Genomic DNA, 24,593 nt, shown 5'->3' with positions numbered 1-24,593 from the left:
CATAGTATATTTTGTCTTTGAAATTCTGCTGCACCAAACAACTTGATGCATGTCCCAGAAGACAATGTCATTAGGAAAAGGATGTGAGAAAAATTATTATTTTCTTAGACGTTTCAAGTCATTAAGGACTATGTTCTTTTACAAGTGAATAAAAAATGACTGCTTGGGGTTTTTTGTATTAATTGTCATTCAATGATAGCAAAAATAGTAGTTGGGTTTGATACAGCAGTAAAAAGAAATAAGGCAGGTTCTACAAATGGGTAGCACCACCAGATTGTCATAACTGGATAGAAGGACCCAGGCACCTACACAGAGGAGGATGCATCACACCATCAGCATAGACCTTTGAACATTACTCCAATGGTGAAATCTTCAGGGAATGGGTTTATAAATGCTGTGAAAAGCCACTGGTGTTGTAAGTTGCTGTCACAGGGAAGATGAAAACAGGAATATCACTGAGAGTGCCCTGGAATGGCAGCTGATCAGGAAGGCAATGCTGCATTCATTAAGATTGTCAAATGTTTCAAGCTGGGTTATGTAATCCATATTTCAGTACCTAAATAAAACAACTAACACTGAGCTGAGCAGCTTTTTTAGTAGTATGTACCACCACACTGGAAAACTTTCCTTATGGAGTTTGTCAAAGGAGACAGTAGATCAAATCCACTGAAACCTTTCTTTTTTTTTTTTTTTTTGTAATTCTGGTGTCTGTTTCACATTTATGAGAATATTTTTAAAAAAGCTAACACTTTATTCATTGTATGTATAATGTAAAAATAATAGGCATTGTTGATGCATCATAAAGATGCAAAGCAAAGGTTTAAAAGAACACTTAGAAAATTCTCCTAGCCAACATCTATCAGAAGACACGTTACTTCACCTTATTCACATAGGTAGGAAGCTTTGAAGTGGAACTGGCAGACCAGCCTGCAATTTGGCTTTACAATACATTTGATTGGAGAGATTATACAGCTATTAAGACTTCCCCTGAGGAGGAAACAAAGTAGCATACTCCCCTTTATAACAAGATCTTGCAAAACCCACAATTTATAGTAAAGGTTTTGTCCCTTCGTAAATTATTTTGACTACACCTCCAGAATTTTTTTTTCCTTCTTACTGTATTTATAAGATAAAAGATATTTTTTTAATGGACAGCAGAAATATTTTCACTAATAGAAATCCTTATCTCGCATTTGTATACATAAATAGCACATACTCATATTGACTTTAGTCTTATAGTCGCCTCTCAAAAGTTGTTAACATATACAGTGTTTGGTAACTCTTGGAAACTCCATTTTAACTGCACACAAATCGACCTGAATCTTCATTTATATGTTTTTTTTAACCTTCTACGCATTTTCATTAATGTTTCAGAAGTGAAGTATCAAAATACTGCAAAATATGTGCCTTTGCAATATCCAGTTTCTGAGATTACCAGTTACCTTGAAAAAGCCCTTTTTTTCCCATGATAGATGGCTAAAAGGTCCATTTCTAGTAGATGATATGCACACTAATGACTACCTGTGATGTCAAGTCTGGTATTCAGCACATCACTAAAAGCAACTTGGAGGCATTAAATATGACTCAGAACTGGGAATAATTTAGGCATAAACGAAAAAAAATGTATAATTATCTAATTTAGAGGTATTTATGCAAACCAGGTTTGTTAATTTCTAAGACATACTCAAATTTCATGGGTTGTATGCCAAACAATAAAAGGACTGACACCATTGTTACTAAAAGAATACCAAAGATAGCAGCTTCAGCAAACTTTGCTCTTTCTCTCCCCCTGGTATGATTTATGTTTTACCTCATTTCCTAGAAGGGCATTTATACAGGCCTCAGAGGCATCACAGATGGCAGTAAGGTCATGTCCTCCCTCCAGTGCCAGCACCACGCGGCCATCCGCCAGCTTCAGCAATTGCTTGGTTAGGTGACCAAAACCTGGTATTCAAATACAGGAGTGCAAATAATTAAAGCAGAACAGGCATTGCAGGCATGTTTCACATCTGCTGCATGAGAATGTAGAAAGCTCTGGAGTACTGTACAGTGAGCATAGGATGCTTAGTCGAGTATCCTGTTTCTGACCATGGCCCACACCAGATGATTTGGAGTTAGTATAAGGAATTTTTGATGAGGCACATATGAGATAATATCCCTCATGCTGATCCCTCATTGCTGGAGATAAGCTGAAACATAAGGATGTCTCACTTCTTACCTTTGTTAACCATTATCACCCTGGATTCTCTTCCTATTTGCCTATCAGTGTGACATATAGCCATGTTATTTATTATTTAGAGAGATCTGACATAACCCTGGTCACTATGGCATTGATATGACAAATAATATTTGTAGTCGAATTATGGTCCCATAATTAAAAATAATGTTTTCCAATTGGGATGATGAAGGGTTTTTTTATTTTAAAATTACTTCTTCCTTTGTATTTGAGGTTCGAGAATAACATAAAATCATGGACTGAGAGATAGTGGAAATATATGTTATGTGTCAGCTCCATCTTGAAGTGTTTTTAGAAGCAGCACTAACAACTTTAATTCAGGGTTTTGGAAAAGCTGAAACTGTCTAGAACTTCATAGCTATCTCTACCAGTATCACTCACTCCTAACCATCAGTATTCTAAGAAACTCTGCACCATAGCCAAAAATGATGGCACTTCATTTTCTGTGGTGATCTATAACTACACAGACATTACCACAAAGTTTTCATCTGTGATTCAAATGAAGTTAATTTATTACATTTTTAATGACAAGAAAAATTGCATGAAATATGTCAATTTGAAGTGAAGATTTTTGGAAGAATTTTTGTGGTAGTTTCCTAGGACAGCTATTGTTTTTGTTTAATCTCTTTCAAGTAAGAAATGATAAATAAAGATTTGAAACTATTAACGGTAAATAAACATCACATCTTGTTCTTAAGTTTCCCACTTGATCTGTACTAGTTGCTCCATTGATGGCCATCACTACTCATTCTAGTACATTTCATTTCCTTAAATAAAGCATTAAAAGGTATCTGCTGAACCCTGGAGTTCTATAAAGACAGGAAAATCAACATCTTTTGTTCCAGTGAAGAAGACTATCAATAAAACTGTGAAAATTACAAGCATATTTTACAGAGAAATTCTCTAAACTCACATTTAGTTTTCATCTTAGGATGTGAAATGGATATCTTTCTTAAGCACATGTCCAACTGTTTTTAGATGAGGAACTTTAATTATATGAAATCTGGATTAGCTGTACAGACCTAAAAACCTCAAAACAACAAAACTCCTCTACTTGCCACTTAACATATAGATGATCAAAGAAACACTTATGAAATACTGTTTCCTTGAGCCACTGCCCAATCTTCTGTACCCTAGAAGTAGCACCCTAGAAGTTTTGATTCTAGTGAAGTAACTACACTGGTTCAAATAAAGGGCTGAATAACAAATAAAACCTTAAACTCCCATTTAAACTCCATCTTCCTTCATGTAAAAAAAAAAACTACCAAAAAACCCCAACACACCTCTCCCCCCTCCCCCCCACCTCTCTACAAAATACCAAATTTAGACAGGATAACAAAAGTGAAGGAAGGAGTGGAATAAGGGGTAACCTTTGATCTTTAGCCAATTTCTGCTGTCTTTTACCTACAGAAATTATTTCTGTCTGTATGTCACATGTGAGATCTTTAGGTCCATAAGAAGACAGTGCCAACAGTGTAAAGTGAGTCAGAGATAGAACATTTACAGGAAATGAAGAAGAATGGACAGGCGCAGACTCTCCACATTTATAATTCACCCTTTGAGTGTGTGAGGAATCCAACAGCACTTTTAAGATTTACACTATCCTTTGTGTTACACAGATATTGTGAAGGGAAATCTCTACCACGTTGCCCCTGCACATTGGAGAACTTTATATGACTGCAAATATTGCTATTGCCACATCACAATCTTCTGAGGTTTGTAGGGCAATAAATGTAAAGACTCTTGCTATGCCTTTTCTTCATTTAGACAACTGTGCATAATATTACCTATCATCATTTTTACAATATTAGTTTGTCTGCTTGGTTGTCTGATGATTTTCCTGATATCAATGCTATAATAACACCCCTTAATGAATCAGGATACAATGAGCTTCACAGAAAGCATCTTTCTGAATGGAGATCGTGATAACAGGATAAACTGTTTCCAAACCAGATTAAAACATGATGGTGCTTTTTTTCAGTACAACTACACTGAGAAAGTAAAGGTGACTTGCTAGAAAGTGAAGAAACAACTTTAGTCAACAGTACCAACACTGCCAGTGACTGAATGAATTATGGAAATACTTAACAAAGAAACTAGGATCCTATGTCACTGCAGCAACCTAGGAAAGTTGTTAGCTTCCTCAAGGAAATCCCCTGGTGTGCAGAAGTAAGAAAATTGAAAGAAAGGAATCCCAGTCAAGTAATAGTTTTAAGATGGGCTGTAGTTCATGCCAAATGATTAATGAAAACAAGAAGAAAATAGTAACAAGCACCATTAAAAGAATCTCTCATCTCCCCTGATATAAGGAGATCAAGCACTGGCCAAGTTAAGGTGAGAAAGGAATCAGACAGGCATTTTGAATCCTGGGCCTTCCAACTCACACGAATATCTAGAAATCAGCAGCAGTTCTTGGCCCTTCTACTGTACCTGCTGTAACCTTGTAAACATTCTCAGTGATTTTGCATTTCAGAGAAGTGCAGCATTCTTAAAAATTAGACTCACAGTGCGCCAGGAAATTGTGGGAATGGTTTTGTGCCAACTATGATTTTCATAATTTCTGTAATTTAAACATTGAAAGTACTTGCTTAATCAACAGATCCAACCTTTGGGTATCCTGGGTAGAACTTGCAAAAGCATTAAATATTCATTTGTTATATCCTATTAAATATTATTATTAACTTTTTATTTCCACAAGAAACAAAACACTCTTAAGTAATTCCAAAATTCCTACTCACTAGTGTTTTATATTTTCTTCACAAAAAAGGGGGTGCACAATGTATATCCAAGCAGAGAAGACTAGATTAAGACTGTAACCATCATAAACCATGTTACGCCTTGCAGAGATAAGTTGTATATGAGCTGTTATTTGCCAGCCTTTGAAGAATACAAAATTTCAAAACAAAAACCATAATGCATCATTTTTAATTATGTCTTTTCCCCTCCTGCAGTACTATTATTGGAGGAGATACAATACTCAGACTTTGGAGGAAATTATTCTAGTGTAGGAAGAGAGAAAATTATTACTCTATTATACAAAAGAGCAAGCTGTCAGGCTGTTATTGGAGGACAGAGTGTGCTGATCACTTGAGTTACTATCTAAGAAAGTAATTCATCTTTTAGTGGACAGATGGACTGATGCCCCAGTAAGGATCCTGTTTTATTTTATATTTTTTTTTCTATTTGTAACAGATAAGCTACCCCCAAACTCTCTTTAGTTCTGCTAAGCAGCGAGGAATGGTATGGGTGAGGTTTCTGAAGCCTCATTTGACCAAAGTCAGTGGAGTAACTGTATTCAATCTGGACTTACTGAAAACAAAAAAACCCCATAAAATTCCCATAAAAATGGTATCCAGAGTTATTTCTGTTTTCTTTTTTTTTTTTTTCTTAGGTATCCTTACTCTGATAACCTGAAAAGGACAGTGGCAAACAGCAGGCAGGTAAAACACCTCTTATCCAGGTCAGTTCCCCTCTGACAGGCTCATTATACAACCGTGTTTTGTGTTACGTGCGGTTGAAGTACAGCTAACCAGAGTTTGTATGGACAACCTCCCATTTTGCAAAGGAAACATTTGAGAATGAAGACAACTTGAATGTTATTCTTTTTGCATCCTTTCCTCAGCAGGCAGGGAAAGCAACCATATGGATGGTTTGAACTCCCAGCCAGCACTGCAGCACTCGTTTGCGTAAATAGTCATATATGCAACTCAATTTGCTTGCCAGCAAATGTGCAAACACCCAGTTAGTGGGGACTAAACCTGCCTCAGCAGAAGAGAGACTCCTTCCCTCTCCCCCACTGTGCATAAGGAGAGCAGATGTCTCCCGCACAGTCATTTTTTGGGTGATTGCAGGCTGAACAAAGCCTTGGTGCTGGCCCTCGCTCATTGGAGACGGCTGGTGAAGGAACAAGGACACGTCAACAACCGAAAGGTTGGAGAAGCTTTAGAGTTATGGAGAAAGCATCAGCCTTTAGCCTCAGCAGCAGGGCCCCAGCAGTTCTTTTGGCTTCAGTGTCTTAAAAGCTACAACCCAACCCTAAATTACAGGCAGAGCTCTGGTAAGCTCCTCTGGATACTCAGACCAGCCTGGAGAGGAATACATGCAAAACACAAAACCTCCACAGTCTCTGTCCTGGACCTCCAAGCGTGTATTTAACTATTATTTACCATTTAATCATGTCATTACTCTCCAATTTACTTGACAATGTGTTTTCCTCTCATTAAAACTGTTGCCATGATCGCTGCCAAAATTCTACCCACCAGTGTTCCGTGCTCCTTCCCTGTGGTTCCTTCGTGACTATTTGATTAATTTCCATTGATATTCTTCCAACAATAGCATCTAAAATTAACTGGGTCAGTTTTTACATAACTTCCTGAGTCACCAGGCTACGTGTCCTAAATAAATATGTCCATACAGGAGTCAAATGATAATTTACCCTTCCAGCACTAGCAGGGGCTCGGACATTTTGCAAAGCTTGTGTTCTGTGATAGGAGAACATATTTTTTTCTCAGCTCTTAAGTCAGAACCTTTTATTCAATCAAAACTTCATTTGGATGAAGTCACAGAATTGACTCAGTTGGCAGAATGTGGCCTTGAGTGAGGGGGAAAAGGAGATTTTAACGCCAAATACATTCTTATGAAAAACATTTTCCAAATGGCTGAAATTGCAAATGTTAGTGTTGAGGAACCTGAATTTAAATGGTACACTTGGCCTCCAGGCATTAGCTGCTGATTTCTTGCTTTTAATATAGGAGAAGGAAGCTCAGTAACACTTTAAATTACATGTCTCAAGCAGGCATTCAATTTATATTAAATTAGACAGTAATTGTATGTTAAATAAATACCAATAGTCTGAGGAACATATTTTTTATGGAATAACAATTTATGTAAGAGATTATTTTATTGCATGCCTGTTAGTTCTACAGTAATATGCTTTTCATAATTAGCTGCTCTTTAGCTGTTACACTGAACATAACTTACTGAATTTCAATATACATTCAAGGGTATATATATAGGGTACCTCTTTGAAAGTCAAATATCACAAACCTGTCTTGCTACAGGTAGAGGGGACCCTGCAATGCTCAGTAAGATTGTATTCTCAACCCATATGAGATATGGATGTATCCAAGTGTGTCATACAGTCCATAGCATTTGCTCAGTCCTTCGGGAGGGAGGAACTTTTACACCTTCACCACACAAGGCAGCATTGACCATCAAGCAAAATGTTCCTCAGAGAAAACATATGGAGGAAGAACACTCCCCCAAACTTTTCTCCCAATTAATTAATTAATAGCAAAAATAAAAGGATGGCATTTCTTTTGTAACTTGCAGCATCAAGCTTTAGGGATTCCGCATCCTCCAGGAAAGTTTATGGTAATGTACAAAATAATTATGAAGCTTTTAGAACTGTTGAAGTGCTGTTATGTGGATTCAGAGGGAAAATATTCAACCACAGATTTCAGCTGCCAAAGTAAAAGCAGGAACTTTTGGATATTCCCAAAGCAGGCTGGATGTTTTTAGCCCTGTTCTTACTAGCTCTTTGCTCTGTGCCTTCCCTTCTTCTCTGTCTCCTTACATTTCCTTAACGTCTGCCCCTTCTTATAGCTGGACCAAAAATTAACTTCTTCACTCTCCTTCTATCCTTCCTCTCTTTTTTAATTTTGCTTCCTATTTAGAAAATCCTCTACTAAGTGAAGCCAGACAGGATGCAAGATGATCCATCCAGCAGAGATCGTCCCTGTTTTTTCAAGAACAAGTAGTTGTTCTGCATCAGAAAGCAGAAGCCAGAAGAGAGAAGATGTAGGACTTCATATAGCAAGCAAGGTGGTATTTCAGAGTCTTGGATTCAGATCTCTCTGAAAAAGGCTGTTACTTCGTCTGTGAGGTGAGGGGATTCTCCATGGAGTTTGGAGAGCTTTTCCTTTTTTCTTTCTTTTTTTTTCTTGGAGACTAAAAACCCTCTAAAAGGATTCTGTGGAGATATTTTGTGGTAATAATCAGACTAATAGTTTTCTGTGAAAATCTGTCCCATATACTGTGAAATCTGCCAAGCTGATAGAGCATGTGGTACTACTGTTATCATAATAACTTCTTCCAAATCTAATCAACTTGCCTGATTAAATTGATATACAATATATGCATGTGATGTTGCAAGTTACAGATGATTATATCTCCAAATCTGAGTCTAGACTCAGTAAGGGGTTGGCTAAGAAACAAGACATCTGATAAAAAAATAATTCAAAGTATGAGGAATTTGTTTCTAATCCACACTGGAATGAAAATCAGATACTACTATTGACTATCCAAATAAATCAGCAAGCTTGATTAAGTTTGGAGAAGTTTATTATAATGCTACTGCCTATAAAATCAACCTGACACATTTTTAAAATATGTGGGGCAAAGATTGTGCTGGTATACATGAATAGCTGAAATGTGGGCACTGAGTTACAACTGAAAATAATCCAATGGGAAGATCTAACCTTATTTCTTTTTCTAACTGATGAAAAGCCAAGTCAGTTAATGCTGAATTGACCCAGGAGGATAAGACAAAGGATCTGATTTAAACCCCATCACTCAGAAGCTAAGAACTGACTGCCATTTTCTGAAGATGGTCTAATATATTCTGCCAAGAAAATCAACATGGACTAAAGGATCTTTCCAACTTATACAGTTTCTCAGAGCATACAAATTAAGGCTCTCATTTTATTTTCAGTCATTGACTGACCCTACCACATCAACAGATCAGATTAAATTAAAAGCTCATTCCTTAGACAGTGTTAATCAGCAGATACCATTATCTAAAGACCTAGCCTCCAGATGTGGACCATTCATCATTCCACGGCTGGTGACATACATACAATAAGCATATCAGGGAGAGTTTCTTGTAGGTGGATAGACTTGAAGTAAACACTCTATTTCCTGACCAATTTGGCAACAAGTTTCCTGGTGAACTCAGTATTAGTATCAGAGGTCTAGTGCCCCTCAGGACTTGGATCACATTGTTTAATAAACATCATTTTATAAAATCAGAAGGGAATAAGGCACTGCGTTTCTAAGGGATTACTGTACATCTCATACTGTTATTCACCTTCCCTCTGGCCCTGTGCCTGTTAACCCCACCTGACACATGCTATAATCACCCAGAAATGCACTGCCTGTCACCACTTATTGAAAAGGTAATGTGTAAAACTCACTAGAGGAAATAGTATTGAAACTAGGTTTGGGGTCTGACTCCTAACAGTCTTCTGCTTAATTGCAATTTCCAAGTAAAATACACTGAGCAACTTTCTATTATGTTGTTCTATTACAAAAACATGTAAGAACTAAGGATGTGATTTCAAACCAGACAACAGCCCTTTTGTATCTTTTCATGCTATTAAAAGGACACACAAATGCCTTGAAATGGTGGAATTATAAAAGCAACTGTAGCTACCATTTGAATTACATAGGTGACTCTATCCAGCCTTCTCCATGAATAGAGAAGTCATGTCAGAGCCTTGTCAGTCATGTTATTACACAGCAGAGTTTGCAGGGAGCACAAGGAAAGGTGGCAGGGAGCTGCACAGGCTTCAGGTGAAGGCAGGACTGATGCTACTTTGTTCTCATGCACAACAGGTGGGAATACGTAGAAGACATTTTTATTTTCTAGTTTCTTTGTTTCCACAGAAATTCTACTACATCAACCCTTTCCCCTGACATTCCCCCCCCCCCCCAATCCCCCAAGACATACATATAAGAACATAATATTTTCATAGAATTTTGAATATCTCATCGCTGTCTTTCTAGTCTTCCAACACACAGTTATCTGAAAGAGTCTTTCTGTGAGATTCTGCAGCCAAGTGGTGACCCATCAATTACTGCTTGAGAATTAGTGGTTCAGAAGCCTCATGGAGTTCTTTACTCAAGGGTTTTCTACCTTTTCTTATTAGAGAAAGTTAAAACAATGACTGTAATGACATGGGTGAAAGATGCCTTCAGATGACTGAGCAGTCAAGGAGTGCTACTTTCTGGATTTTCTTAGGGTGAGGAGCAGAATCAGTCCTGATTCTGCAGGATCCATATATAAGTAAATTACCACTATCTATGCTGTTACCATAGCATGAGAGTAGTCGTAAGGGAAGCTGGAGAACCTAAAATAAATGGTAATCTTCACTGAAGAATAGAAACATCAAGACAAACAATGGTATTTCTGTGCTACACTCAGACCTAAATCCAGATTACTAGTGTCAAGGTAATTTGAGGACTCCAGATGTTGTTGCAGCTGCAACAGTCATCTTAGTCAGTCTCCTTAAAAGTGGGAAGTTCACAACAGGGCAAAACCCATTCATTCCACATCGAGATACTGTTTCTGGAGCAGCAACAGTTATTTCTTCTTCAAGGGGAAAACAGTGCATCAGCTTTTTTAGCTGGAGATACTGAAAATCTACTACCAGAATAGCTACTGTTTCTCCCTCCAGAGTTGTAACAGCTAGAAGTAAAATAACTTGCTTCAGTGGCTCAAAGCTCTCTGGTGGCTCTAGAATCCTAGCAAATAAGGTATATCAAATTGCAACATCAAGATTGCATTTACTCTTTGCTCTGACTAAAGCTGAAGAGCCACAGTATCTGAGAGTTTGGGCAAAAATTATCCAAACTTCATAGCAAAGCCACTTAGAAACCCTAGACAAGAAAGGCATTCAATTCTCTCACTACAAATGAATAGAGAAAAACAGGGAAAAACATCAAATTCAGAACAGTTTTACTCATCAGGACATGAAGTGGTCACTCCAGCAGAAGATAAACTTTTTAGTCATTCTCAGTTTTGGCCAAAGTGCTGATTTACTTTCACAAAATAAGTGGCTGCAGACCAAAATTTTAGCATCTTCTCACTGTTTTTACCTGGATTTTAGTGTTAAAATTTATGTGAGGGGATTAATTAATTAGTAATATTAATTACTCATGAGAGGTAAAGATGAAAGGAAAAATGGGACATAACAGAACTGGGAAAAGGATAAAAGTGTTTGGTTAAAAAAGGAGACTGTTATTAAATAAGATGAAAAAAATAAATATACTTGTGACTAATAGACAATAAAGGCATAGAAGGATGTGCGAGAAAAAAATGAATATGGGTATGAAACTAAACACTATCTAGGAAACAGATTTTCTTACAACAATCAGAAAGGGTCAGAAAGTAAAGAGAGCAGAGTAAGTTTATGATCTTATTTCTACAAGGGGATGCAGCGCAAATCTGAATTTCCCCCCAGGGATATACTTTATGCAGAGAAAGGTGAGACAGTGCCCCAGTAATATTAACATGAAAATCATTCAGCTTTTGGCTGCAGTGAACTCTGGATTCCCCAGGGATAAGTTGCTAGCTAAAAAAAGATCTAAACACAGGCAGCTGGCACAGCGCTGGGTGACAGGTTTGTATGTGTGGGCAAAAGTGTTCATAACATTCAAAGCAGTGAAAACATTTAAATGAGCAGGTACTTAACAGGCTGGTCTCCCTAGGAGCAATCACATCACTTGCCATTTATTCAGACATACTACAATACTGTTGCAGAGACAAAATCTGAAGTACTTCAATGGCTGAAATGGATTTATATTTCTGGAATTGTGAGTGAAACTTTGGTCTATTAAAAACAGACAACTTTCATCTCATAACCATAGTAAAATAAGTTTAGAAATTATGAAAAAAATACGCATTAAAGCTCAAATGCTTATTTGGAGATCCATATTTTATCAACCAGAACAGAAATTTTAAGTGAAGGCACAAGTTTCCTGAATTCTCCTGGACTTGAGAAACCAATAGAAATTGCTTCTTACAACCTTTTATCTTCCCAGACCATGCCTTTTCCTAATGGGTCAACAAAAAGAAACTCAAACCACCTTTCCATAAATACAAATTCTTAGTAGCAGTGGAAAAGGTGGCATCTATCTCTTTCCCAGGTGATGCATGACTCCATCTCAAGCTGATAAGACTTGGCATATACCTAGTCCAACCTGGAATAGCTCAAAGATGGCCTGGAAGTCTTTTTAACAAAGATAACAAAGAAAGAAATATTTTTATTCTTTTCCTTGTACCCAATGTGAATTCAAACAGCAATTCTTTGTAACTATTATAACACTTGCAAGGACCAAATGCTCAGATCTCAGTAGAAAACATGTCTGAAGACAAGTGTTTGCATGTAGGTAAACAAACAAAAAAACCCCCCACATTTCCAAACTTAAGATGATTTTTGGCAGTGATAGCCATTAATGAAAAACATTTCTTTAGTGCTCAAACCTATACAAATCAGAGTGAGATCTGGATGTTGCCTATTCAAAAGGTGTGAAATCCAACACATGCAGCCAGCAGGGCTGATACAGGTGTGATTGAGCAGGTGTGTGGTTGCAGGCAGAGGAGGTTGTAAAAAAACCAATTTTGTTCTCTTCCTATTCTGTTTCAGATGCTCAAGAAACAAGCAGGAATCATCCTTATGACCCTTTCAGGCTAGGATTTTTTTTTACCTCTTGCACATTCTTTACTGGGTCTTCCTGTACTCTCACCACGTCTGGAAATGCTCGAGAGAAATTTGCTTTGACATGACTATTACCTGTTCTGTGGGAGTCCTATATAAAGCAAGCAAGTTAATATTTTTATCAGAGTTTGGCTCAAATTTCTAGCCATGTCTTTTCATGGGCAGTTGCAATGCATAAGTGACCTGATAGCTGATGTTACACATTGGAAGATAGAAAAATAAAACCATTTTCATTTAATGTGAAATTAAGATTTAAGAAATGAGAAATTTAGGGAACCACAGTAACATTTTTCTACCAGCCATGGAATATTTTGGGTTTTAAGGTTGCTTTTAATTATTGGAAAGTGGATAAGAGAAAAAAACTGATATACAGAGGAGAGGAGCATTCATTTCCTATAGTTTTTAGTTTTAGGCAGAAATTACAAAGTAAGAATTTAGTGCTGGCCTATAGTTAAAACCTGAACTTAGCCATCTCTATGTGGAGAAAAGTAAAGGTCCAAAATAGTAGATGTTCATTTAATTAACATCTCTATCTTACAGCATATGCAAAATGGGTCCATTGTGCAAGCAATCATAAATCTCTCTTGGTCTAACTTCAGAGCAATTGACCTTACAACCCAAATAATGTTCCTTTGTGCACAGTTTTTTGTATGCAATTTCTAGATTTACTGTTCCAAAGAAGGAGTGTGTAAACAATTTCAGGCAAGACTGAAGTGAGCAACTCATTCATCCTACATATGGATAAATGCTTGTGCCAAACTGGAAAACTTGTTCTGGAAAGTCTCTACTGATGCTACTTTCAGTAGTTCCAGATTAGAATTTTCCATTTGTTTGATTTTATGTGCTGATGCTATCTTAATTATGAAGGGAATGAGAAGAAGAGAAATGACAGGTTTTTAACAGTTCATTGGACAGCAGAGAGTATTATAGGGGAAGGTAGTGACACTTTGCCAGTCCAAGAGTATTCCCTTGTCAGTCATCAAATGACTGCTACTAATAAAATATTCTGAGGACCTCTTCAAGGAAAAGGTAAAAGCAGAAACATAGACAACATAAATGTAACTTCTATTTGTTCCCACCATAACTGTGCAGTGTCTTAAATTCTTGATACTTCTTTTTTTCTGTAAACAAAATTCCAGGCCACATCTTGAAAAGTTCAATATGAAAAGCAGGCACACCACTTACATACATGTGTTCTAGGCGACATGTATATGGAAACAGTGATGAACCTTTTCCTTGATGAAACACTGTAAAGCCTTCATTGCAAAATTTATCAAAAATAAAAATGGGCTATCTATATGAGCAGCACACATTAAAAATATCAAAGTAACCATCTCCAAGATGAATTTTGGCAAAGTCTAAATTCCGTATGTGGGAAAGGCAACTTTTGCACTTAGTATATACCAAAAAATCTGCAATTAACCCTGAGAGATTCCTCTGGGGTTAGCCACTCCTGAAGAGCTCTGGAACTCTTAAGTCAGCCTCTGGAGGCTCTACTGACAATCTCAAGGACCTGGGCCTTCAATTGAGATAACAGGGTCAGGTGGTTAAAGCTGGGGCAGCCCAGAATACCTCAAACTCCCTAGGGTGTTACCCCTGTCCTTACATTACATCTAAGTATGGTCAATCTTTTATACATTAATAGAACTGATCAAATTAATAGTAAATGAATAGGTCAGGTAGTGTAGCCCTGTTTCATGTTTGTAATACTGTTTGTACACATATGTTAGTATTTGCCAGCCGTTATGTTCAGCTTAGAGAATCCCAGCACACTGCATTCTTTGACTTCCTAAACTAAATTATCTATTTCTTACCAGTGCTCATAAATTAACATCCTATAAAATAGTATCTATTCTCTTAATGTGTAACTGAAGCAACTGAACAGAACAGAGTAGTGATTAAATAAGATAAAATGAAAACTAGTAAATAACCAGTTCTCTTGATCACACAAGTATCCAGGAACCTTTCCAAAGAAATACCACTCCTCAGACTTAAACAAGAACATAAATTACAGCCAGTGACTATTTCTTAGCAAGAATTGGAAAAAGGACACTAGCAGGGATGGGACATATGAGTCCTAAAAGCAAAAGAAAGGTTTATGAAAAAGAACAGCATTTGCATTCCTGTTTGCCTGGGCCACTTGCCCCTTTTGTAACCTGATAAAACAAGTGAGTCAATACAAATCAAGATGACTTAGTGGAAGAACAGCAAATGGCCATTGTAAAAGTAGAGGCCAGAGGAAAAGGGACGCCACAAAGACCCCAGTCATGCAATTTTTTTTGTAAGCAGATTTAATGGGTGTGCTGTGGCCAGACACCTTTAGAGACAGACATGCCATTTTTAAGAGAAAACAGCAAGATCCTACACAAAACAAGTAAATTAAAATGGAGTGATAACTCAACATGTTTAAAAGCTCATATTTTGAAAAGAAAATAGTAAAAAACTTGCACAAACTATTTTTCATGAGAATAAATCCATCCAACAACCATTTTTATGTGATAGACCAGAAATGCTATTCTTTCCTTCACAGATATATTGCCTTGTTTTTTATCGACTGACCCTGACTGTAAAGGAGCCTTCCGGAAAACAGTGAATAAACTGAGAAATTCTGCAGTCCATACCAACTATCTGACAAATCACTGGAAAGTTTCATTTGCCCCCTCGCCTGTCTGACAAAACTGCAAGACAGCCAAATACAGGTGTTCAGATATGTTCAGACAACACTCTTCTTTCTTTCTCTCTTTTTAATATAATATTTTGTCCTTTACTCTGGTGAAAACATTATGGTTGGTAAAGTAAGATCAATCCGAAATTCTAATTTTTAAAGCCTTTAAAGTAATTTTTTTGAGAAATATGGTAGTTTAGACAGCACATTTATTTAGTTTTAATTTTTGTGCTGTCATACATCAGCACTGAAGTCCTGATTTAGAACACATGCAGCGTGCCTTTGAAGTTTTGACTGTTTTTTAACAATGGCAAAAAAAGATATAAAAAAATTAAACAGCACCAGAAAAAAAATCATAAAGCAGGGCTTTTGTGCTCTTGATTTATATATTGTTTTTAATGTCTGGTTTTTTTTAAAAAAAGCTTTATTCTCAATAATCTTTCATGGGAAGCTTTGCTCTGACATACTTTCATCTAAGCCTTTTCTTCTGTGCTGACCTTTCTTTTCTTCTTTCTATCCCCCCAAGTCTCTGAATCTTTCTAATATCTTTCCAATTCAGTAGCAAAATGAGTTTATTGGAATTCTTATGAAAACCAAAAGAGTAGAAATTGTGCAAGTGATATGTTAAACTGATATTTTTTGATGAAAGTAATAAATATTCCAAGTAAACAGGACCTCCAGATAAAACAACTATTTTCTTCTGGTGCTTGTTTGACTCCCCTTCTGGGCTCTATAAGTGCAGTTGTACATGTCATCATCTTTTTGGCCACGTTACACAACACTGTTTTTTTCCAAGGAAGTGCATGAAAGCTGATAGTTGCCATTGTTCATTTTTATCCAATGTGTTGTAATGAATATGAGCCAATGCCATATTTATTTGTTCTGTGGCCAGCTTCTTCCTGTTTTTTCTCTCCCTTTCAGTTCAAGGACCAAAGTGTTGGAACAACAACAAAAACACCACAACTGGCTTTATAGTCTTTCTTCTCCTTAGGGTCTTCCATTCCTTGGAAAATTTTAGTCCATTAGTAGTGTCATTTAAATGTGCCAATGCTAGGTGCTGCAATAGAAGGATTTTAATTGCAGTTTACCTACAAACCAATTTCTAGATGGGCCAAGTCCTGAAGGTGCCCAGAGGTTTGAAGAATATTACCCCCCTACCCCTCCATAATTCTTTACTGTCAGCCCAAATATATGTGTGCACATTACCAATCTGTAGAAGGGCATGTGCAGGGTACTGATGATAGCTGAAAGAGCTGGAGAAGCAGGGGCCAGCAAGGCAGCTGGACTTTGAGAAAGCTTAACACCTGCATGCTGGGAGTTTTCTGGGGAACTCCTCACTCACTGTATCTCTTCCCTCACCTTCAACATCATATATCCATATCTGCACCCCTTCTAAACTACTGCTTACTGCTAACAGAGAAATGGCAACCACATCTGAGGTACAAGGTCTTTTTATGTTACAGATCATTCATGTGTTAGTGCAAAATAACAAAACCAACAGAATCTCCTATCACCAACACTGACAGTTGAATTTATGTCAATTTTTTTCCCCCAGTGAAGTGTAGTTGTAAGCTTACTGCAAAGACACCTCTGAGTTCCACAATACCACTCTCAAAATCTTTGTGAAGAATTTGTGTAAATTTTTTCTCTTTATATTGAAGATTCTGCAGTTCATTTTATTTTTAGTGAATTTAACTACCCATTTTAGCAACTTGATCTGTATTAAAGGAAGTCCCATTTATAATTTCATTTAATTTGATATGCAGTTTATGGCTTAACTATGTATTGAAACTGATGGGAAAAAAACCTTGATTTTAATATTTGTCAATATTCTTCTTCCCTACCTTTAAGTAAGTAAAAGTTAGCTGTCTTGCTTCTGCTACTCCTCCAGTCTATTTACTACAAATGGTCTTGGGAATTAAACACCTCTCTATACTGCCTGTCATGGACAAATCTGGACTTAATATCATGTTTAATGTCCAGAAAGCCAACGTTTGAGAGAGGAAGCTTATTTATGGCTCCAAAAGACCATTTACACCCAGGCAGACAAAATATGCTTTCATCTACCAAAGTCATGCATTGTAATACAGCATGCTCAGTGAGAAGCTTCTAAGGTAAATATGAAATTAAATATTAATACATTTTAGTTAAGTAATCCATGCTTCCATTAGTGCCTCAATAAAAATTATTCTTGATGTAGATTTTGTAGGTTATGGAGACCCACTTTCAAATCCTTGTATTATTTAAGCAAGTTATAATACTAATACTATAATACAATATTAGTATATTAATTATACACTTGCTAGGAAATTATTTGGACAGAATTTTCTATATAATAATACTATCTAATATATTTCTAATAATCATTCAACTTTCAAAAAAACAGGGTATTTTTATACAGATACCATGGAAATTATGTAGAAATTATGTTTGTTCTACTTACAGTCCATATAGTCATATTAGCGTGTCATAATGATAATCTTCTTAGCTTTAGAGCCTATTCCTCTAGGAATGTCTAGTATCATTCCCTGATTCATAAAAGTTGAAAACAATACTATATACATAGAGAATTTCTATGCCAAATTTGTTCCATTAAACCCAGTAATAATTCCTCAGACTACACATCTGACTCAAAATACTTGCTATCCCACCAACCCACTGTGCACCCTGCTTTCTTTGTGTAAGACATAAGTCATCTGCTCTTTAAAGCTCTGCTCAGTATTTAGTATTAGTATTTAGTATTTAGCCTAACACCCTTTCAGTTCAGTGTCTTCTTCCCTTGAATATACTGGCACTTCTCTGCTAATAACATGACAAAAACTTGGTAAGCGGTATGCATTTACCAGGGTGGCTTTTAGATATCCCAGAAAAAGAGGGGAATTTGACCATTTGTCCTGGTGTTTTAGAAGTTAAACCACCTGGTCAAAAGAATCATTCCAGCTCGGATGTCTGATGTCCAGCCTTCCCATCCTCACACCTGAGATTTCCCAGGCTAAAACACTGGAAAATTTCCTCCTCCAACATTAATTAATTTGCTGCTCTGAAGTCCTTTCTTTCAGATTAGCAGTTGAGGTTTCTCTTTAAACTGTGCTGCCATAAATATCTACATTGCTTCAAAAATGAGACATTTGAAAGAGGGAAATGACTGCCTACTTCAGAGAGATAAACTGAGGCAAATGAAAATCAAATCTCAAGGGACACGCTTTAAGAATGAAATCTCCACAGTCAATCTCCCAAAGGCAGTAAGTGGTAAAAGTCACTGATCTGAAACTAACACAGAAGGAACAGTTCAATGACAGCAATACAATTATAATAAAATTGGTCAGGGAATATTCCTGTAGCAATGAGAGGCTATTTATCTGAACTTTTTTCCTTTTATGTTTATTTCTGAGTCTACTAACTGCGCATCAGTTTTTAAAAGCTACGGAAACATTCAGAGCAAATCAATATATTTTACGGATACTCTTTATTTCACTCATTTTAATAAAATAAAAACAGGTACTGAGCAAGGACAGCGTTATTAAATGGACTAAATTAGGTAGTTGAGGCATGATGACAAGAAGGATGGGCAAATTTTGAAGACAAAAGTTACTCAAGACATAATGTTTGACATCTGGTTTATGACGCTCTAATTGTCAGTAGTCAGCCAAAGCCAGAGGACTGCTATTGTCTTTCAGATGAAATATATCTAGAACAGTGCTGACTGTTTACTGAACTAAATATATCCTCTCAGTTTCTGCCTGAAGTATCTGTCCCACCTTGGAACAGAAGATTTTTTTTTTCTACTTTCTCTCTTAAAAATATTGACTTTAGGTCTTGACAAGCTCTGATGGTCAGTGTACACTGTGCTAAAGTGGTTATGCTGTAAGTATCCTCGTTGTGGTATAAGATGTCCAGTTCCATTAAAATGAATTACAAAATTTCCTACCAATACAATGAAACATAATAAAAAAGCAGGTAAATAATTTAAAAGTATTTTTGAAAATTTTATGTAAAAAATGCAAATGAGTAGTATCTTACTTTTCCTTTCTTTTAGCTATATAAAGCAAATTACAATAAGGAAAATCTTATTTTGTCTGAATGAAAGAGAAAATTTCTTCTTATTTTATATTCTAGATATTAATCTTTCCTTTCCTTTCCTTTCCTTTCCTTTCCTTTCCTTTCCTTTCCTTTCCTTTCCTTTCCTTTCCTTTCCTTTCCTTTCCTTTCCTTTCCTTTCCTTTCCTTTCCTTTCCTTTCCTTTCCTTTCCTTTCCTTTCCTTTCCTTTCCTCCCTGCTTCTTTTTCTTTTTCTTTTTCTTTTTCTTTTTCTTTTTCTTTTTCTTTTTCTTTTTCTTTTTCTTTTTCTTTTTCTTTTTCTTTTTTCTTTTTCTTTTTCTTTTTCTTTTTTCTTTTCCTTTTCCTTTTTCTTTTTTCTTCCTATCTTTTCTCTTGATTTCCTAACTTTATTATGTCTGTGATAGAGTACTAAATTTGATCAGACTCAATTTCCAACTCCTTTTTGAAAGCACTACATAAAAACTTATCTTCATTAAGTGCCACTGGGATTCGAGCACCACATAACTAATGAGAGAATTCAGTAGCTTCATGTCAATGTGATGCCTCAAGTTCAAAGGGGACAAGGACATCCTGTTTGGTGTTTTGTTTCACTCTACCCATTAAAACTGCACAGATCCTTTTAAGTGCTTTTTAAAGTAATCGTCCTTACTCCCTATCAGTAACCTAAAACATTATAAAAATAGTGTTCATTTAGATAATTTTCAAATTTGTAATGTAATTTGGAGAAAAAACCTTCAGCAATTCTCAGTGAATAGGAAGGAAACTCCTGGTGGATTAAAACATTTCAAAACTACTATTTTTTTTTCCTTAAAGATCCCTTAAAGATCTTCAGCTTCTATGACCTTGATGTTTTTCCTCAAAAAGTATCCTGGGAAAATCCCAAATGTGTCCACTGTTTGTGGGAATAGATGCACCCAAAAAGAGCCAAAAAACCCCCCAACATTACATGGTTCAGGACACATGCACTGTTTTCATGTATGTTTTACGAAGCTACCATTGGTGCAGTTACACTGCTAGAAAAATAATTCTTTATTCACATGGTGACATAAACACCACAATTATTTTTTGGATAACTAATACCTTCGATGCAACACATTTGTAAATTAAAATGTAGTTTTGAAACAGCATAGCATCACTTGATAAATTGATTTTCTTTATTGTTTTCTCCAGGGTTTGATGCAGGTTTAAGAATGCTGCTTACTCAAATATTTAGGTGAATGAAAAATTATTTTGCTCTGTTCATGATGGCTTTGGAAATTTCAACTAAATCAGTTCCACTCTGCCACTTTTACTTCTCTGCTAACATGCTTCAAAACACTGCACTTAATTATGCAATTATTTCAAAGATGATTTGACAAAATTTCTTGAAATTCCTGGAAATTTGTTAGGATACAGACCAGTCATATTGAAAAGCAATTTTACTGCAAAGCTGTTCCTGTAGGAGCCATAAGAGATGCTACAATAACTTTCATTGGAAACAAACTGCACATACTACCTTTTTAAATAGAAATAAAAATAGATACAAATAATAACAACTGGATTTGATATTTTAGTCAATACCTCTTCTCTACCAGAGAAAAACCTAATCCAATTAAAGATAGTCTGTAATTTTTCCCACTGTTCCAGACAAATTAAAATCTTTAACAGAAATAATTAATCTGTTTATTTAAAAAATAAATATGTTACATGAAAAATTTAAAAACAAAACAAACTTGGGAAGATACATCAATTTTTATTGAGATTTATATATATCTCAAATTTCAGATTGATAATTTCTCTTGACAGCATAAAAGTACTATGCAAAGCAATTTAGGTTATTCTTTGCAAACCAACTTTTGCTTAATAAGAAGAAAATTATGAAAAAGAATACATTATGCCTGGCTACAATCATAAATAAAAACATAAATTACATGGCATACATGTTAGTGATTTGTTTTCCATTCAAATACACCACTGAATTAATATCTGATGTTAATGAATCATATTAGGAAAATAATTTTGGAAGCTAGTACATTTAAAACCTAGACATTTAATTAAAGGACACATTCCACTATTAAATGAAACAGCTCTGTTATATTTTGCTTTTAGAGAATGCAACTCTGTTTTAATTAAGAAAAAAACATTTAGAAAACAGCTCTCACAAACAAATTTATTCTGAATGGATGCAATGTCAGATATCAAAAAGCGAATTTTCTTTTTTTTTTTTTTTTTTGAACAGAGAGGAATTTAAGGAAAAGGGATATGATGATGGATCAAAGGAAACAAATTTGTGATTAATTTGTCATTATAAAAAGACAGCATAAAGTAAGTGAATTTTTATTAACTCAAAATACTTTGTTATTCTGGCAGTTAGCTAATTTTAGTTTCTTCCATCAAAGAAGATCTTTCTAGACCTCTCCCTTGGTCCATTTTAATGTGCATGAATCGTAATTGATGATGGGAAGAAAAGAATTAATCTGAAGTAAATAAGTTATTAGCAAATGCACTTCAAATGGACATATTTTACAGTAGAACAATTCTTATTTCTTTTCAATTTAATTCTGTAAGATTTCAGGAAGTATTTGAATAACAGCATTCTCTTGTAAATATGCTTTTGAAGAGTTTTTAGCATGTACCATACTTACATTTATAATCTCTGTTCCTGTAAACATTACTTATTTTAGTAAATCTTAATCAGGTTGGTAGGGCAATCTCCATCAACAGGACTGCTCAAAGCAAGTAAAAGCTTGTGGGATTAGGATCTACACATTCTTGCAATTTTAGGTAATAAAGTGCTGAAAAATAATTAGGCTTTTTTTTTTTTAATGTGCCAGTGTTGGCAACTTGCATCATTTGCATCATTTTATTGCAGATTTCATAGTATTCAGTGTTTGCATATAAAGCCATCAGGAGATTGCAATTGAATCCAAATGTTTCATTGATAAAAAATGGCTGCGGGGAAAAGCTTAAAAGATGAAGGAAGATGTTCTGGGAGCTCCACAACAAAAAAAAAATCTGAGTAGCATTTTGCTTACTTTTACAATAGTTTTGAGGCTTGAAGCAGTGTTTTTTTAACTTCTAGAACTGGTAGTACTGATATTCTATTTCAACAACTAATAAAGGTGAATTGATGCTTTGAGTTTAATCACATAGGTAAGCACAAAAATTTCCTTTTACCCACAAGCAATTAACATACCTTTTATAACACCTATTTCAATAACTTATTTTCTTTGTGACAATAGTATCTTGAACATAATGTTTTAAATTTTATTTCATATATTTGCTTGGGTAAAAAATCTCAACACAATAGCAACTAAGACAATTGCTGGGATCAAAGCTAAAAATACCAAGAAAATCTCTTCAGATTACTGAAGAATTGCTTGTGCTGATACCAGTCAGACCTAAAGCGTACTTGATACTGGGATAGTGTGAAAAAGATGAGTTTGCAGACTGAAAAAACAGATGGCCCCTTATCACCCCATGGGGCTAAACACACAAGAGCAAACTTCAGAGACGCCTTACCTTTACCTTGTCTATCCCTATCAGGAGAGACTGTTATATTAAGGGTTATTGCCTCTCAAGCCCTCCCTGTGATCAGCTTTTGAAGTCCATGGCCAAGAGGCCAGTGTGAGAATATCACCTCAGATAAGAGGTGTTTGCTCTGTGAAATATTCAGGACAGCAATCCATGGAGCCCATGATAGTTCAGCAGGGAACCACAAACTCCAGCTAATATCATTTAATCCCCTGTTGGTTTGAGAACTACCCGCCATAAAAAGCATAACTGGCTGTTTATTTGTGCAGGCAAGAGATAACATCTTAAAGTTACAGTCTGCTTTAAGTAGTGAGGATGTGAAGCCCAAAGAAATGAACCATCCAAGCTCATAATCAAAATTGTGTGTGCCCTCTTCTTCTCTGCCTAATGAGATGTAAACATTTTGGCTGCTGTCTCTTTTGAAAGATATTAATCAATCTATTGGTTAGAAATCACAAAGGATAGTCAGTCTTCAAATTACATGCCTTCTTTTATAGCATTTTGAAGCTGTGAACAATATGTTAAAAATTTTCCCATGGCGCAACCAAGAAAATACTTGTGGCACATTTCTATTTATTACAGAGAATGGTTAAATTCTAAGACATAAATCATGCTCTTCTACTAAAGACTACAAATTCCCAAAGACAAGACTAATTCCCAATGCAACGATGCTATAAAAGATCAGACACTTTGTTATGCAGAAATCCACATTTGGAGATGACTTTCAACAATGTTCTCTCAGGACCCAATCCTGCAAAAGGCACAGGCAAGTTGCTGAACACTGTGTCAAGCTCCATTAGTTTCAAAATGGCCCTAAAAACTTATATTTAATTTGGTCTATTTAAATTGCAATCTGACATGATTAATACTGCCTAAGGAAAAAAAAATACTTTGTTCTTTCTTCTACTAAATGACAGCCTCTTTATTTCAATAAGAAAAAAGATTTCATAAGTTTAATTTCAAAACGGAGAGAAAGTACAACCAATTTTACCTTTTTTGCATCCCTCACATAAGTTATTGTCATTAGCCAACATTGCTACTGTAGCATGAAAGGAAAAACATCAAGAGGTAGGTGAAGAGATAAAGGAAGATTATCAAAAAGGGAAAATAATTCTTAATGGTTCTGTAGATTGGCTCTTTTATCCCCATTGTAATCTATCCTCTGTCCTGTCCCCAGCAACTGCCCTAAATCAAGAAATGGGCACCTGATGCATTCTGCAGATGGATTGACACTGCATAGCTGAACATGCTGTACAGGTGGTTTTTCACTTGTACCAATTAGTTAACTAGCCAGCAGACAGATCTTTTCTTTGAGAGGCAGGAGTGGGAATGGAAGTGGATATCTTTCCTGGCTCATTTGCAGAAAGAAAGGCCAAGTAAAAGTGAAAAAGCAGATCAAATCAAATCAAATCAAATCAACGGTATTTTTATAAATATTTCTAATTTCACTCACTTTCTGCTTAAGTTGACCCTTTCTGGAAGATACACCAGTTATCCAGACAGGATTGAAAACACTGGGCAACAACAAAATCAGTACTAAGATTTCTGAATCCTTCAGATGAACTTCCAGTTAGACATGCCTGCCCCAAAGTCTGAACATGAGGATTTACCTAGCCTCAGTA

General features: G+C 35.8%; 1 protein-coding gene across 1 annotated transcript in view; it reads right to left on the bottom strand.

Moving 5' to 3' along the window:
• Positions 1 to 24,593, bottom strand: part of HDAC9 (histone deacetylase 9) — a 270,154-nt gene that overhangs the window by 21,461 nt on the left and 224,100 nt on the right. Inside the window, exon 21 of the mRNA XM_062500976.1 lies at positions 1,811 to 1,944. Within this exon, the coding sequence (XP_062356960.1) occupies positions 1,811 to 1,944 (134 nt within the window). The remainder of the gene's footprint in view (positions 1 to 1,810; positions 1,945 to 24,593) is intronic.

The sequence above is a fragment of the Cinclus cinclus genome, chromosome 1, assembly GCF_963662255.1.
Source record: "Cinclus cinclus chromosome 1, bCinCin1.1, whole genome shotgun sequence".
NCBI classification, from domain to species: Eukaryota; Metazoa; Chordata; class Aves; order Passeriformes; family Cinclidae; genus Cinclus; species Cinclus cinclus.
This window is presented reverse-complemented; position numbering and strand designations above follow the sequence as displayed.